The sequence below is a fragment of the Microtus pennsylvanicus genome, chromosome 1 (assembly GCF_037038515.1).
Source record: "Microtus pennsylvanicus isolate mMicPen1 chromosome 1, mMicPen1.hap1, whole genome shotgun sequence".
NCBI lineage: Eukaryota > Metazoa > Chordata > Mammalia > Rodentia > Cricetidae > Microtus > Microtus pennsylvanicus.
The window spans coordinates 134,411,325-134,427,947 of record NC_134579.1 but is presented as its reverse complement, the minus strand read 5'-3'; the positions used below and the strand labels follow the sequence as shown (position 1 = coordinate 134,427,947).

Here is a 16,623-nt window from a genome sequence, read left to right as displayed (position 1 = left end):
CTGTGTGAGGGTGTTAGGTCCCCTGGAACTAGAGTTATGAACAACTGTGAGCTGTCATGTGGGTGCTAGGAATTGAACCCTGGTCCTCTGGAAGAACAGTCAGTGCTCTTACCCACAGAGCCATCTCTCCAGTCCCATATCAGGTTATTTTTACACAGAGTTCACCTGCCTCTACTGGAATTAAAGGTGAATAAGTGTAGGGGAAGACCAGCCAATCACCTTGCTTGAAGGGCGGGGTCCTCTAAGGTTATTTTTATTTTTGTGGTTTTTCGAGACAGGGTTTCTCTGTGGTTTTGGAGCCTGTCCTGGAACTAGCTCTTGTAGACCAGGCTGGTCTCGAACTCACAGAGATCCGCCTGCCTCTGCCTCCCGAGTGCTGGGATTAAAGGCGTGCGCCACCACCGCCCGGCTCTAAGGTTATTTTTTACTAATAAATAACCCATCCCTGCCTTCCCTTCTGCTTTCCTGTTCTCCGCGGGAACCTCAGTTCTGTCTTTTCCTTATTAAAGCTGAATATTTTACTATAATTTCTGTTGCCGTTCATTTACGCTGTAACAAATAAGGTGAGTGCAACTATGCCCAGCTAGCATGCATCTCCTTAACTAGAACCCAGCTTTTTCTTTTGAGAAAAACCACTGTGGTTGAATGAAAATGGCCTCCAAAGGCTCATCTGTGTATACTTGGTCCCTAGTTGCTGGAACTGTTTGGGAAGGATTGAATGTGTGGAAGGAGTGTGTCACTGGGATGTAGGTTTTGAGGTTTCAAAAGACTCCTATTTCCAGTTCTCTCTGTCTCTGCCTTGTTTTGTGTCTCAAGTTGTGATCTCTCAAATACTACTCCAGCCAGGCCTGCCTGCTGCCTTGCTCCCCACTAGTATGGTAATGTACTCTAACCCTCTGGAACTGTAAGCCCCAAATCCACATTTTCTTCTATAAATTGCCTTGGTCATGGTGTTTTAATACAGCAATAGGAAAGTAAAACAGGCTGGAGAGATGGCTCAGCGGTTGAGAGCATTGACTGCTCTTCCAGAGGACCTGGGTTCAAATCCCAGCACCCACATGGCAGCTGACAACTGTCAGTAACTTCAAGATCTGACATCTTCACACAGACATTCAGGCAAAACATCAATTCAAAATAAAATTAAAAAGAAGAGTCAGGCAGTGGTGGCACACTGATGTGGGAGTGTCATATATCAATCTGTTGATTTCATTGGTTAAGTAATAAACAAACTGCTTGGCCTCATAGCTTATAACATAGGTGGGTGGAGTAAACAGAACAGAATGCTGGGAGGAAGAGGAAGTGAGCTCAGAGGCCATGCTCCCCTCTCCCGGGCAGACGCACGCGATGAAGCAAGCCGCCAGGTCAGACATGCTGAATCTTTCCCGGTAAGACTGGTGCTATACAGTTTATTAGAGATGGGTTGATGGGGATATCAGAATTAGCCAGTAAGGGCTAGAGCTAATGGGCCAAGCAGTGTTTAAATGAATACAATTTGTGTGTTGTTATTTCGGGGCTTAAGCTAGCAGGCGGCCGGGGTGCTGGGGACGCAGCCCCGCCGCTCCTATTACAACAGCACACACTTTTAATCCCTGCACTCACTTGAGGGACAGAGACAGGTGGATCTCTGTGAGTTCAAGACCATCCTTGTCTACCAAGTGAGTTCCAGGAGAGGCCCAAAGCTACAGAGAAACCCTGTCTTGGGAAAAAAACAAAGTAAACAAACAAACAAACATTTTAAAAAAACAAGAGAGACCAATACAATAAAGAAGAAAGAAAAAGCAGAAAAACAAAACAGCCATACACAATGAAATTCACCAAACTCGAACTGAGCTCAGTGGGGGACATCCATATGTGTTTCATCCCCATTGTAACAACTGATTTATTTTTCAACACAGGGTTTCACTATGAGGATGTCCTCAAAGTTGAGACTCTCCTGCCTCAGCATCCTAGGGCTACAGGTGTGTGTCACCACATCCGGCTCTCCAAAGCATCTCTGAGTCAGAGAAAAAAGAAGGAAAGAAAAACAGGTGGACGCTACCCACTATCCTAACTGAAGCTTCATCCCTTTGATTGCGTGCAGTGTGTTGAAGGGTTCAGTTTCAAAGAGAAGAGAAAGGCTGTCCCTGGATGGCAAGTGCATCAGAGAGTGGGCAGATGTGTTTACAGCGATGGCAAGTTTCAGTGGCACAGGTAGGAGGTAGCCCAGACAAGGGGAGGACAGTGTAAAGGAGTTAGATTCTGATAGATTCAAAAGAGAACCAAGAGGGGAGTCAGGCTTTGGTGCAGAGCAGGGAGATCACAGCTGAAGAAAGTGGAGAAAGGGAACAAACTTGGGAAAGACAAGGAATTTGAGGACCTATGGATGGAGGTGTGGACCAGAGTGGGGGAGGATGCCAGCACAATGCGAGTACTGCTGTTTACAAACACTGATGCTTTCAAGACCAAATGACAGTGCCTTTGCCCCCACCTGAGATATAAAAATCCACTTCTGAGTTATAGGAGTCAGGTCCCCAATATTACCTAGAACCATGGGCTTACACACCTGACACATATACACACAACCAGAAAGGAAATTTTGTTTCTTTGGCAGGGGAGGTGGGGAAGAGGTTACATTTCCTTATTTGCACAATCAGCCTTTCTACAACAATCCCTTTCTTTTTTCCTTTCTTTCTTTCTTTCTTCCTTTCTTTCTTTTCTTTCTTTCTCCCTCCCTCCCTCCCTCCCTCCCTCCCTCCCTCCCTCCCTCCCTCCCTCCCTCCTTCCCTCTCTCCCTCTCTCTCTTTGGTTTTTCCAGACAGGGTTTCTCTGTAGCTTTGGAGCCTGTCCTGGAGCTAGCTCTTGTAGACCAGGCTGGCCTTGAACTCACAGAGATCCGCCTGCCTCTGCCTCCCAAGTGCTGGGATTAAAGGCGTGCACCACCACCGCCCGGCCCAACAATCCATTTCTTAGAGATTAACAGTAAACTGGAAAAATGTTAACTGGAGACAACTTTATTCTTAGTATGTATGTGCGTGTGTGTCCCCCACAGCTTGTGTATGGAGGAGGTCAAAGAATTCTGAATACAGGTTGCTGGCTTCCACCTTGTTTGAGACCCAGTCTTGGTGGGTCAGTTTCCTTTATGTGGGTTCTGGAGATCTAAATTCGGGCCTTCACACTTGCAAGTACATTATCTCTCCAGCCCAGGAAAAATGGAATTTTTACAATTCAAAGTCGCCTGGCTTCAAGGGAGCCTCCTTCCCTTCTCAATCGCATTCTTGGGGACCTGGGAGGTGGGCTGGCTGGTGGAGAGGAAGATCCTGGGTCTTCAGCGTGGTCCAAAAGGAGAGATAATTGGGCATCCACTTTCCTGGAGAAAAATTGGGGAGGTAGATGCTGGGGTGTGTACTCACGGTAAGAATCTGGGGCTGTGGGTGGGGTTCTGGAAAGGGGCTTGGAAGAGGCAGGCACCCAGGAGAGTTGTCATAGGACTCAGGGCTCAGGATCAAAGATCCTGGTGAGGAGCACTCACCTTTTCTGCTTCCGGAGCTCTGCCCTCTGAGCTCTTAGCACCCGCAACACAGGGTCTTCCTGAAACTCGCTGCCATCAGAGTCTGAGGAGTAAAAAGGTTGAGCTCCAGAAGGTGGACATGGGATTTGGGACCACCATCGAGATACCCAAGGGGCCGGGTTGGAGGGATGGTTCAGAGGTTAAGAGCACTGGCTCTTCCAGAGGACCTGGGCTCAATTCCCAGTCCCCACGTGACAGCTCACAGCTGTGTGTAACTCCAGTTCCAGGGCTTCTGACACCCTCGCAGACATACATGCACATAAAATAAAAATGAATTAAAAAAAAAAGATACCCAAGGGCTCAGGGTCCCTCACCTTCCGCAGCCTGCAGAAGTAGGGTGGCCTGAGATAGGAAGTCCTCGGAGGGGGCGTGGCCTGAGGCAGTCGGGGCAGAGGTCAAGGCATCACCAGCTCCCGCCTTGAATTCAGGCGACTGGACCTTCTCCAGTCTTCTGGATGCCTTTGGGGTTGTAGCCGGCTGTGGATCCCTAGCTTCAACTGAGAGGGTGACTTTACTTTTCCGAAGCACCGACCGGCCCGTGGAGGACTCGGCCGTGGCTTTGCGGGACTCAGTCTTGGACCCACGCTGAGACTCCAATGGAGGGGGCAGACCCTTGGCTTGAGGGGGTGTGGTCCTGACTTCCTGAGATTCTGCCTCAGATGGAGACGGGCTCTCAAGGCTAGGGGCCACGTCGTCCAGGCTGTCTGGGAACAGCCGAGCTGTCACTACCTGGCCTAGGGCGCCCCTGAGCTGCGAACGGGGACTCTCGAAAGCTGCTGCAGCGTCTGGCTGAGCTGTCTCCCGGCGCGACGAAGCGCTGGCCCTCCGAGGTTTGAGTTTCTTGGGCTGGGCAGAACTACTCAGCTTAACGGTAGCTGGCTCCTGAGGGGTGTCCGGTAGTGGAAGGGTGGAAGCTGGGAGAGTCGGGGTGGAAGCCCAGGGAGGTGGAGTGGACGCTGGGGGCACTGGGATGGAGACTTGGGGAGTAGGGATGGGAGCTGGGGCAGCTGGAGTGGCGCTAGGGGGTGCTGGGAAGGAGGCCACGGGAGCAGCGGGGGAGGCTAGCAGTGTGGTAGGAACCATCCCGAGAGATATCCATGGATTGGCTTGTGGGGCCCAGAGGAACCCGTGAGGGCTGGGGGTCCAGATGTGTGGAGAGGGCCCCAGAAGAGGAGGCTGGGCCACATTGCCCCATGGTGGAGCACAGTTAGGCTGAGTCCCCAGATTCACTGCAGGAGCAGGAGGAGTCTGTAGGCAGAAAGAGGTATCTGAGACAGGAAGGAAGAGCTGGAAGGTCCTCTGTCACCTTTAGGTGTCCCTTACCACTGTTGGGATCTCGCCTCCAACTCACCTGAGTGGCGAGGGCTAGGGTCCGAGGCAACACCCAGGTTCCATCACCCTCAGCTCCTCGAGCCTGCTCAAGCTTCCGCCGCTGCCGCCATTGGTATAAAATGTCTTCCTCGGGCTGAATGGTTGCCTGGGAGGAGGCTGTGCTGGGAACAGGGATGCGGGCCTGGGATGGTTCTGGAACTGCTGTAGGGGGAGTAGAGAGGAAAGGGCTGAGGGAGCACAGGGTGACACCTAAGCCCAGATTCTTCTGACAGGCAGCCCAGATGCCACACAATTCCTTTGTGAAATGAAGAAGGGCGGGGCAGAAGAGGCTTGGGATTCTCTTTCTCTTGCGATTTTGCTTTGCAGCTTGGGTTTACAGACAAGTGTCGTTATGCCCAGTTTGTGATTGTACTTGTATATTTCCTTATTTGTTTTATTTCTTCTGTGATTCTTTTGAACTTGATCACATCCCTCCCTCCTGCTCCAGGTGCTCAAAGCACCTGCAGGACCCTATTATCATCCCAAAAGACATCGTACCCTCCATGGTCAGCCTTCTCCCGACAGCCTCACCAGGCCTCTCCCACCTATACCACACTGCTCTGTCACTGGCCTAGAACTCCCTGTGTACCTGGCTGATGCAACTCAGAGATCTGCTGAGACTGAAGGCGTGCTCTCTAAAACCTGTTCCCCTCTAGCTGTGAGAGTCTCACCTAGCCTGTGCTGGCCTCAGACTCAGTATGGAGCTGAGATTGACCATGAGATACCGATCTTCCCACCCCCGCAGCAGCAGGCGCCACCATTCCCAGCTTCTCGCTTCAGTTTTTCACCTTCAACAGTCCTCATGCTGCAGCTAAGCTGCACTGGGATGTGTGGGATAGATGTGGGCTTGGGACAACACACCAGTCCTGAGCACACTGAGACTTAGCCAAGCCGTGTGAAATTGCCAGGTATTCAACTTTGGGTTTTTGGGTTTTTTTTTTTTGCCTACAAAAAAGTTCCATATGGTTCATTGTAATATTAACAATACAAACAAGCGTGATAGGCATGGTGGTGCCTTCCTGAAATCCCAGTACTGGGGAGGCTGAGGCAGGAGAGCAAGAGTTCAAGGCCAGCAGGAGCTGCACATGAGTTCCAAGCCAGCTCAGGCAGCGTAGGAAGACCCTGGTTCACAGAAAGAAAACTAGAACCAATGAAGTGTGAATATTTCCTCTACTCTGCGATAAGCCTTCTGATTTTGGAGCTTACTGTCATATCAGTGAGTATAGTAGGCCCAGCCCTGACAGCTACTGTTGACAGGCCTGTGTGAAGGGCCTCCAGGGACTAGTGAACTCAGTTCATCTCCACCATACCTGTGAGTGAGGGGTCCAGTTACTATTCCTGTATCCCAGAGAGGCCAAAGTCACACAGCTCGTAAGCGGACACGATGGGATTTGAACCTGGCTACCATCAATCCTTACCTCCCGACACGGATTCTTTGGGACTAGACCTCTTGTTGGAGTCTGGGTTGAAGGTCAAGGAGCAAGGAGAGAGGCCATTGGAGCTGATGGGGAAGGAGGAGCTGCTGGCATCACTGGGACTGAGGGAGGAGGACGAGGAGAGGGAGGCCTTGCTGCAGGGAGAAAGTACAGGTGAGGGGAGCGGTGAGCCAGGCACAACTGGTGAGTGAGCCGGGCACAACTGGTGAGGGAGAGGACAGGGAGAGGCGTCACCTGCGCTTCAGGAGCTTGGCCGCTCTGCTTTGAAGGCTCAGTGTCTCCAAGTCCAGCAAAGGTGAGTTCCAGGTGTTCAGGCTCTGCACAGCAAGAGGGGCCCAAAGCTAGTCCTTGTGCCAAAGGCTGCTGGGAAAGGGGCTCTTGACAGAAGGCCTGGGGACCTATTTTCCACCTGGCACTTTCTTGTGGCAGGGAAGTTTAAATCCGCTTCTCTTGAGGAAGAGAGGGTTCCTTTCCCTCTTTCGCTCTTGGGGTTTCTGTAACCCGGGCTGGCCTTGAACTCACGATCCTACTACCTCAGCCATGCCAGTATTGATTGCTTAGTGGGGAAAGCGCTTTCTGTACAGGTCACAGACCTGAGTTTGATCCCTAGGACCTACGCAGAGGTGAAAGAAGAGAATCAACTCCTGGGCGTTGTCCTCTGACCTACACACACACACACACACACACACAGAGAGAGAGAGAGAGAGAGAGAGAGAGAGAGAGAGAGAGAGAGACTCATACACAGACACATACTACATTTAAAATTTAAAAAGGAAAGATTGAAAGATTGAACCTATCTCCCTGACTGGACCTGCCTAATCAACAGATTCTATCAAACAGTTCAATGATTAACTTGAAGGTTTGTGGGAAAAAAAGACCGACATGTAGGGCTAGAGAGATGGCTCAGCCATTAAGATAACTGACTGCTCTTCCAAAGGCTCTAAATTCAATCCCATCACACACCCCTGCCATACTGGACTGGAATCCCCTAAAACTGAGCAAATACACCTTTTCTCCCTGGGCGGCCTCCGACTCCACAGACAGCTGAGGGTAACTTACGCCCCTGACCCTAGGTGCTGAGACTCCCACTCTGCCACCAGGCCTGCTTTTATGTGGCACTGGACTTTCTGTCTACTGGCTGAGCATGTTCCCAAATGAGCCACTCTCTGTGCCCACAAACCCTTTCTCGTCTAGGATTCCTTAAGGTGGTCATTGTCTCTAATTCTGTCCCAGGGCTGGTGCTGTCAACTCAGGCACACAAGAGAGGGAGAAGGTAGCAATCTCACCTGCTTTACTTTTTGAAGAGGAGCTGAAGCCAGAGATGCGCTGCACATCCCAGCAGGAGATGGACCTGTCGTTGGGGATCTTCCTTTGGGTTCACTGTCTCCTACAGGGGAACCTCAGCTGATCACAGGGACCAGGAAGAGCGGTTGCTGCTGAGCACCGAACAGGAGAGATTTTAGGTACCTGCAGCAAGGTGACCGCTGATGTCTGACGACTTGGGCTGTAGCCACCAAAAGTCAGCTGGGGCCGGGCCTGCAGGCTGGCGTTCCTCTCGGCTCGTAGGCTGAGCTTGGCGGAACCTGTTTATGTACCTGTGAGCATCCGGGGGTGAGAAGCAGAGGGACTAAGGGAGCCGTGCGGTCATGACAGTAATTATCACAACAGCAGCAGACACAGTGCTCTTCCGTCTGCTTGTCAAGCACAGGGGAAAGTGGTGCTCAGAGGCCCAAATAACAATAACTCCTTTTGCCAGCAGTGGTGGCGCAGGCCTTTAATCCCAGCACTTGGAGGGGAGAGTGGGGAGGGCGGAGGCAGGCAGATCTGAGTTCGAGGCCAGCCTAGTCTACAGAGTGAGTTCAGGAGAAGCAGGACTACACAGAGAAATCTTGTCTCTAAAAAGCAAAATAAATTAAATAAATAACTGCTTTCTTCAAATCTATCAAAAGCAAGCACTTGGGGCTGGAGAGATGGCTCAGCGGTTAAGAGCATTGCCACAACCATCTGTAATGAGGTCTGGTGCCCCCTTCTGGCCTGCAGGCATACACACAGACAGAACACATAATAAATAAATAAATAAATATTTTTTTTTAAAGCAGGCACTTGACCTTAAAAATTCATTTCTTTTTCTTATATATTAATGTAATTTTAATTTTTTTACATTTTTTTCTCTATGTGTACATACACACACACTTACAGACATGGGTGCACACTTGAACGGGCATGCTACAGTGCACATGTGTAAATGGGTCTCAGGGATTGGCCTGGGGTTGTCAGGCTTGGTGGCAAGCACCTTTATCCACTGAGTCATATAGCCGTCCCGATATTAATTTTCTTTAATTTTTTTCTCTTTTGATTTTTTTTATATTTATTTATTATGTATACAATATTCTTTCTGCGTGTATGCCTGAAGGCCAGAAGAGGGCACCAGACCTCATTTCAGATGGTTGTGAGCCACCATGTGGTTGCTGGGAATTGAACTCAGGACCTTTGGAAGAGCAGGCAATGCTCTTAACCTCTGAGCTGTCTCTCCAGCCCCCTCTTGATTTTTTTGAGGCAGGGTTTCTTTGGGTAACCCTGGCTGTTCTGGAACTAACTCTGTAGACCAGACTGACCTTGAACTCAGAGATCCCCCTGCCTCTGCCTCCTGAGTGCTGGGGTTGAAGGTGTGCGTGACTACTGCCCAGCTGTATGTGTGCTTTCTCACACTTGATGTGTATGGGATAGCACACACATCACAAAAGACAACTTTGTGGAGTCAGTCCTCCCTTTCCGTCTTCATGTGGAGTCTTGGGATCAAACCCAGGTTGCCAGTTACCCACTGAGCCATCTTGCTGACCCCTTCTCTTTTGTTTTTACACAAGGTATCATTTAACTTAGGCTGGTTTTGAATTCACTACTAGCTAAGAGTGACCTTGAACTTCTGATCCTTCTGCCACTACCTTTTTTTTTTTTTTTTTTTTTTTTTGGTTTTTCGAGACAGGGTTTCTCTGTAGCTTTGGAGCTGTCCTGGAACTAGCTCTTTTAGACCAGGTTGGCCTTGAACTCACAGAGATCCACCTGCTCTGCCTCCTGAGTGCTGGGATTAAAGGTGTCTGCCACCACGGCCCAGCTGCCTCTACCTCCAAAATGCTGAGTCTACAGGCATACATCACTATGCCTCATTTTCTGTGGCTTTGGGAATCAAACCAAGGGCCCAGTTCATGTTAGACAGATGTGCTAACAGCTGAGCTACATCACCAGCCAGACTGGCTCTGGAGCAACAAAGAATAAGGGAGTATGAATCTGGAAGAGGAATGTCAGTGATGACCATTTTGGCCTATGAAGGAAAGGACAATAGCTTAGAGATAGAACAACAAGATAGACAGAACCTATGTTCCTATCACCTTAAATAATGCCTGCAATGTCAGCCCTGGTTGCTTCTGTCGGGACCACTAGCTGAGGGAGACATAAATATTATCAGGGACCTCTATCTTTCAGACCCATGGACTCACTCTACGATGCGTGTTCTCATAGATCACTATGTGGAGGAACTGAGGATTCAGAACAGTCACAGTGCCTGTGTGTGCTTAGCATTCCCAATTCAAGGAAACTGAGACCAAAGCAATGCAGAGAATAATTAACCGAGGCAGGATCTGAACCCAGGCAAGCTCCAGACCCCTCAATAACACACATAAAGTGCCCGGTCCTAAGAGTACTGTATAACAGCTCTGTCTAACAGTTATTATGGGATGCCTTCTTCCTCCCTTTGGCCCCAGATCTCCCTTCCCCGCCAGGAGTTCTGGCACTTACTTGGCTACCACAGAGTCCCCGCTGTCAATTACAGCAAGTGGCGGAGAGGTACTTTGTTCCTCAGTGCTGAGTGGGGAAGGGGTTCCAGAATCAGATGGCCAGGATGCCTCAGACAGCCCAGGGGAGTTGCTTGCTGTGGCCTGGAGAGCTTGTGGCCTTTGAGACCTGGATGGACACAGGATTTAAATTGGGAGAAATCACAAGAAGAAAAGATCAGATCAAAGGGTGATCCCGGTGGGGAATGAACACACATAGAGGTCCAAGAGTGGAAGGTTCAGTTGACAGCCTAAGGGAGGCTGTGGTTGGGGATCCAGGTGGCAGAGCCAGAAGTGGGATGGCCACCAGCAGTGGGGCAGGGGACTTCTCTTAATCGGTCATCCCCATTCTCATCACATGCCTTCCTTCCTTCTAGCGGTCACTTCCTGCTGTTGGTCTATGTCACAGAACTTTACCTAAAGCGTGTCCTCACCTTGGGGCTCCAGTTCTGGCTCCTCGATGGCCAACAGGGTTGTCTACCTTGGAGAACATTTCAAAGGGGTTGTCTTGGGTTGTGAAAACTGACAGGCTACAAAAGAAGCAGAGCATGGTAAGAGGAGGACAGAAGCTAACAATTCCCATGGAGTCCTGGAAGAGATGGACTACAGTTCCCACAAATCATCACTTCGTAGTCAAGACAATGCTTGTAGAGGTGTGATTCCATGACCTCTTGAAAGAGACTTAAGAGAACCTAGGAACTGGTAGTTGGTAGTTCTTAACTCTGGATCCAGCCTAGGAGGAGCTTTTATTATTTACTTATTTTTGAGACAAGGTTTCACTCTGTATACAGCCATGGTTAGCTTTGCACTTCAGGTTATCCTCCTGCCTCAACCTCTTGAGTGATAGGATTACAGAAATTTAGGAGAGGGCTTTTAAAATCATAGACTTGCCAGATGGGCAGTGATGGCACACACCTTTTAATCCCAGCACTCAGGAAGCCAAAGCAGGCTGTGAGTTCGAGGCCAGCCTGGTCTATAAGAGCTAGTTTCCAGAGCTACAGGGAAACCCTGCCTCGAAATACAAAGAACAAACAAAAAACCCACAAACTCCTATGTGATATTCACCTGTCATCCCCACACTCAAGAAACTGAGGCAGGAGGATCAGAAGTTCCAGAGGCTGGGGAGATGGCTCAGTGAGCAAAGAGCTTTATGAAGAAACATGTGGACCTGTGTTCAGATCCACAGAACCCATGTAAAGCCATGTGCTAGCACAAGTCTGCAATCCGAGTACTCCTACACTGAGGTGGGAGGTGGACACCGGAGAGCCCCCCCAAAAGCTTGTAGGCCAGCTAACCTGTAGTACTCAGATGTAAACATCAAAGAGACCCTGTCTCAACAAGGTGAAAGTTGGGGTTGACACTTGCCTAGCGAGTGCAATGCCCTGAGTCTGGTCCTCAGCTGGGGACCGGAGGGAATGGGAGTGGGAGGGAGATGGGAGGATGACAGACAAAGCGAAAGATGAGGACAGACACCTGAGGTTGTCTGATTTCCACACTTACACACAGAAACAGATGCACTGACACACAAAGGCTACATGGACAAGAACAACATGTTATAGAATCATGGTCCCACTCCAAGCTAACAGAATCAGAATGCCAATAAACAAGCTAGACATTGCATCTTCTCCAAAATATCCAAGCAATTAAAAAAAAAGATTGAGGGGGGCTGGAGAGATGGCTCAGCAGTTAAGAGCATTGCCTGCTCTTCCAAAGGTCCTGAGTTCAATTCCCAGCAACCACATGGTGGCTCACAACCATCTGAAATGAGGTCTGGTGCCCTCTTCTGGCCTTCAGGCATACACGCAGAAAGAATATTGTATACATAATAAATAAATATTTAAAAAAAAAAAGATTGAATTCTTTTTATGTTTTGTGTATGAGTATTATTGCACTACATGTGTGCAATGCCCTCGAAGGCCAGAAGAAAGTGTCAAATCCCCTGGAATTAGCACATTACAGATGAAGGGGAGCAGCCATGTGGGTACTGAGAATCAAACCTGGGGTCTCTGGAAGACCAGTCACTGCTTCCAAACTCTGAGTGAGCTCTTTCTCCAGCCCCATCCAGGTAAAATATGGTCTGTTGTATGGTTTTATATGTTTTTAACTGACACATGTTAATTGTACAGGTTTATGAGGTGCAGTATACAATACATGTATACAACGTGTTATGATCAAATCAAGGTAATTAATCTCTTTAAACATCTTCCATGAAGCCCATTTCATGAAGACCAAGACTAAAAAACAAGTAATTTATTAGCCAGGCATGGTGGACCATGCCTTTAACCCCAAAACTCAGGAGGCAGAGGCAGAGGCAGAGGCAGGTGGACCTCTGAGTTCAAGGCCAGTCTGGTCTACAGAGTGAGTTCCAAGACAACTAAGGGCTACACAGCTCAAATTTTGTCTCAAAAAAATAAAAATAAAATAAGAATAAAAAAGGAAGAAAGAAAGTAATTTAAAAGACATAAATGAAAAAAGAAGAACGAAAACAACAAAAGAGGAATAGACAAAAATAAAAGAACAACAAAGAACCGGACTAAAACGTACACAGTACGTTTCCGGTTAAATCTGTTAAGGGGAGGAGGATGTGGAATGAGGGAAGGGGTAGATGGACTACAATCCCCATGAGCCACCGGGCCCTCCTAAGCGAGAAGTTCAAAGATAACACCCATGGTTGTCTGGGGAAATTTGGAAACCAACAAACTTAATTTCCAAGTTTCTTTTAGACTCCCTTAGAGCCACCCAGAGAGAACAAAAGACATGAGATCCCAGGGATGGGGAAGCTCACGGCTGGAGCGCCAAAACCTGCGTAGCATCTTGGGAGTTGTAGTTCCAGTGTGGTTGGGCCGGAGACCCCAGGCTCCAGCAAACCCGTGTTACCTTCCCTGGGCTTCCTGTGATCTCTGAGGGAGGGACCAACCTCACCTGCAGTCCGTCCCGCATCTACCTCAGCGTTAGTGCCAGCTGAGCTCCTTAACAGGACACCCCGACGCCTACCCTCCTCGCTTAGTAACGCTGTCAGCTCCGCCCCTTTTGGGGGGGCCTCCAAGGCAACCAATGATAGTCTAGAAAATAAAAGTAACTGGAAAAGCGGCCGAGGGGTGTTCCCTCGTGACTGGCTGCAGCACTGCTGAGGGCGCTTGTTTGATTGGAGGCGAGGAGTGTGCAACAGTCATTGGCAAGACTTTCGACCAATAGAAAGGATCAGAGGCTCGGAAGCCGCTTGGAAGAGCGCTGAGTGTGTTGGCTATTACGCTGTCTTTTTTTCCCTAACCGCCAGAGTTGTTGCAGCAGCTAAGTCCCAGCTCCAGCCTAACTACTGTTGCGGGGGTAACCGGGGACGTCTGTCTTCACTTGGCCATCCCTCTACCAGTTGGGCCGGCAAACCCGTCTTGATGGTCACCTTAACCACTTTCCTCTTGCTACTGAGCAGCTGGTCTCACTCCTTGCCAGGTCCGGGCTCCTGGCCCAAGCAGTAGGATCAAAACGAGCTATTTCTGGTCCCGGCGCTCAGCCCCTGGGGGCCGACCTGGAGTGTTCATGATCACGCCCCCCCCCCCCCGGCCGCTGAGCACCCGAGGCTGAGTCAGAGGCCCAGAATTAGGCCCGACCTACTCTGGGGTAGGGTCTGTTCTGTGTCCTCTGACAGCCTGGCGTGGCTGCAGCATTCTCCAGGAATCTTCCTAAGACTGGTGCGTCATCCTCAGATGCCAGCCTGGCGGACATGGATTAAGAGGACGGAGAACTCTTTGATGGACTCTTCTTCGGGGCCCAGGTTCCCAACTGCTGCCACAGTGGTTCGCCACACCTAGAAGGGTCTGCCTCCTTAAGCATTAGCTTCCCCTTCTAGAAATGGAAAAGGCTTAATAACAGTACCCTGGTGTCCTTTCCAGGCATCCAGCAGGCGTTTAATAACTAGCCAAGTCATTATTGAAGTTTCTAAATAAGGCATACTAATGGCTGAGTCTGGCCTCAATCCCAGTGTCCCTGAGAGGCCGGCCGCAGGGGCCGCGGGGGCCGCACTGGGAACGGTATAAATCGGAGAGTGCGTGCGCTTGGGCACTGCGGAGCCCAGGGTGGCAGCAGAGGAACAGAATGGAGATCCCCGTGCCTGTTCAGCCTTCTTGGCTGCGCCGCGCTTCAGCTCCTTTACCTGGTTTTTCCGCTCCGGGACGCCTCTTTGACCAGCGTTTCGGGGAGGGGCTGCTTGAGTCCGAGCTGGCTTCGCTGTGCCCTGCTGCGATCGCCCCCTACTATCTGCGCGCCCCCAGTGTGGCACTGCCCACAGCACAGGTGCCAGACCTGGGGGAAGGGACAACTCAACTACTAACAAGACTAGCGGTCTGGTTCTCCCTGGGGTGGGGGTACGGGAGTGTCTGTGGATTTTAAGTTTAGGGAAGAATACCACCTTTCAGCGGGCCACTGAGACTCCTCCGAATGTGGTGTGTTGAGGCCAGGTTACTGTTCCCCTGAGGGGCGAGGAGTGGAGTCTCATAGCTCGGGGGTGGAAGGACTGAAGGAGGAAGGTGACCCCAGGAATCCGGGGAAGGGACAGTGAGTCCCGAAGCGTTGGAATGGTCTTGTGTATCCGTCTCCCAGTTGGGTGATTTGATGAAGGCAGCCTTGGTCACTTTAAAGCAGAGGAAGAGTACCGTAAATTAGAAGGCACAGGAGGTTTCATGACCTGAGAACTCTGGAGATGGGGAAGTGGCATCATTTGCTAGCGTGGTGGGGAATAAGAGGTCTTGTAACCAAAGACATGGTGGCTGTGGAGTCAATGACATGGGGTGGGGGTACAGGGCAGGTACCCAACTCTGTCACCCTATGAATGCGGAAGTTCAGGAGAGGTGGACCCAGTGCCTACAAGGGGAGGGAGGGGGCTAGTTATTTATGTGTAAGGTTGAGGTTCTGGTGACTCCGAGAAGGGGACTGTCTACCCGAGTCCTTGGGCAGCAGCACTGTAACCTATAGCGTAGGGGTGCTGAGTCCCAGAAGCCGAGCCCCCATCCAAGGAAAATCCCACACCTGGGGGCTGGAAAGATGGCTCAGAGGTTAGGACAACCGAATGCTGTTCCAGAGGTCCTGAGTTCAATTCTCAGCAACTACATAATGGCTCACTCCCATCTGTAGTGAGATCTGGTATCCCAGAAGACTATACATAATAAATAAATCCCACACCTATGTCCCATGTGTGCAGGTGGCCAAGGACCCTGGGTATTTTTCTGTGCTGCTGGATGTGAAGCACTTCTCCCCAGAGGAAATCTCTGTCAAGGTGGTTGGCGACCACGTGGAGGTTCACGCACGGCATGAGGAGCGCCCGGTAGGCCTGCAGGCCAGATGGGACAGCAGGGTTGGGCAGGAAGGTGGGACGCTCAAGTCCATTTTCTCCCCCAGGATGAACATGGATTCATTGCTCGAGAGTTCCACCGCCGCTACCGCCTGCCTCCTGGCGTGGACCCTGCTGCCGTGACCTCGGCACTGTCTCCTGAGGGTGTCCTGTCCATCCAGGCCACACCAGCATCGGCCCAGGCCCCACTTCCATCACCACCTGCTGCCAAGTAGGGGTCCGGGCATTATAGGACCGAACCTAAGAAGCCTCTTTAGGCTCCCTTTTAAAAGCCAATCTGACTCCGCTGCCCAGCCAGATATCCCAATCGCTGTCAAGACAGTTCCTCCCCACCAAATCTGAGTGTCTTCCCCTAGGACCTTTCCACCTAAAGCCCTACCTGGGCCTTAGTAACTGAGACACACACACACACACACACACACACACACACCCAAGCCTGCCATGCCCCATCAGCTTTCAGCCCCTTCCATAATACCCCCCTAGAGACAACACAAACACCGTCACCCTCCTTGGTCTACACTCCCACCTGACTGACCACACTTTGGGCTTATACCAGCACTAGGCCTCCTACTGCACTTCTAAGCTGTAGAATACCCACACTGTGAGACCAGAGGACAATGCAGATAGTGCTCCACACACCCCAGGCCTGTCACCTAATTCCCCACAATGACCCATGGGAAGGCCAGTCTGACCCAGACTGCATGGGCTTTCCACATCAGAACATTCAAGTCTGGTCCACCAGACTCTAGATCCTGTCCCTGCCACCTAACAGTCTGCCCTAGGCCATTTTCTGACTTGAAACTCCAGGAGCCTACGTTCCCAAATCCTGTTCTGATTTCCCAATCCTTGGAAATCTATTCCCACCAACCAGGAGCCCCAAACTCAGACTGTACAGGCACCCCAACTTCCCCAGATGTGCTAGGCCAATGAACCAGAACCCTTGGGTTCCTTTGTCCTGACTCCCCACCTGCAGCCAGATAGCCTAAGCAGCCACCTCCCATCACTTGTCCTGTAAGATCAGTCACAACTCCGTTCCCTGTCACCTCATGCCCTTCTTATCAATCCCCAATAAAGGCGCTAACGATTCATCGACTGCCT

The 16,623-nt window shown here is 50.5% G+C and overlaps 2 protein-coding genes across 2 annotated transcripts; one reads left to right on the top strand and one right to left on the bottom strand.

The window, feature by feature from the left end:
• Window positions 1–2,970: 2,970 nt before the first annotated feature.
• Proser3 (proline and serine rich 3) lies at window positions 2,971–13,229 on the bottom strand. The gene is made up of 11 exons (XM_075985383.1): window positions 13,104–13,229; window positions 10,616–10,711; window positions 10,147–10,311; window positions 7,822–7,949; window positions 7,641–7,741; window positions 6,589–6,671; window positions 6,337–6,488; window positions 4,899–5,080; window positions 3,862–4,795; window positions 3,509–3,590; window positions 2,971–3,346 (listed from the first exon to the last, which is right to left on the bottom strand). The coding sequence occupies exons 2-11, from the start codon at window positions 10,672–10,674 to the stop codon at window positions 3,205–3,207; spliced, it is 2,028 nt and encodes a 675-aa protein (XP_075841498.1). The 5' UTR covers window positions 10,675–10,711; window positions 13,104–13,229; the 3' UTR covers window positions 2,971–3,204.
• Window positions 13,230–13,384: 155 nt separating this feature from the next.
• Window positions 13,385–16,613, top strand: Hspb6 (heat shock protein family B (small) member 6). Its single transcript, XM_075985370.1, has 3 exons — window positions 13,385–14,471; window positions 15,376–15,498; window positions 15,573–16,613. Exons 1-3 carry the CDS (start codon window positions 14,274–14,276, stop codon window positions 15,738–15,740), a joined length of 489 nt encoding a protein of 162 aa, XP_075841485.1. The 5' UTR covers window positions 13,385–14,273; the 3' UTR covers window positions 15,741–16,613.
• The last annotated feature ends 10 nt before the right edge of the window (window positions 16,614–16,623 follow it).

What these genes read in the sequence shown, in the direction of transcription:
- Proser3 (XM_075985383.1), bottom strand. Translation starts at nt 10,674, where the DNA reads ATGTTCTCCAAGGTAGACAACCCTGTTGGCCATCGAGGAGCCAGAACT. An exon ending in CTCTTCAAAAAGTAAAGCAG is followed by an intron (nt 6,672 to 7,640) that starts GTGAGATTGCTA and finishes CTTGCTGTGCAG; the next exon opens with AGCCTGAACACCTGGAACTC. An exon ending in CCCTAGCCCTCGCCACTCAG is followed by an intron (nt 4,796 to 4,898) that starts GTGAGTTGGAGG and finishes TTCTGCCTACAG; the next exon opens with ACTCCTCCTGCTCCTGCAGT.
- Hspb6 (XM_075985370.1), top strand. Translation starts at nt 14,274, where the DNA reads ATGGAGATCCCCGTGCCTGTTCAGCCTTCTTGGCTGCGCCGCGCTTCA. An exon ending in TGGCACTGCCCACAGCACAG is followed by an intron (nt 14,472 to 15,375) that starts GTGCCAGACCTG and finishes CCATGTGTGCAG; the next exon opens with GTGGCCAAGGACCCTGGGTA. An exon ending in CACGGCATGAGGAGCGCCCG is followed by an intron (nt 15,499 to 15,572) that starts GTAGGCCTGCAG and finishes TTTCTCCCCCAG; the next exon opens with GATGAACATGGATTCATTGC.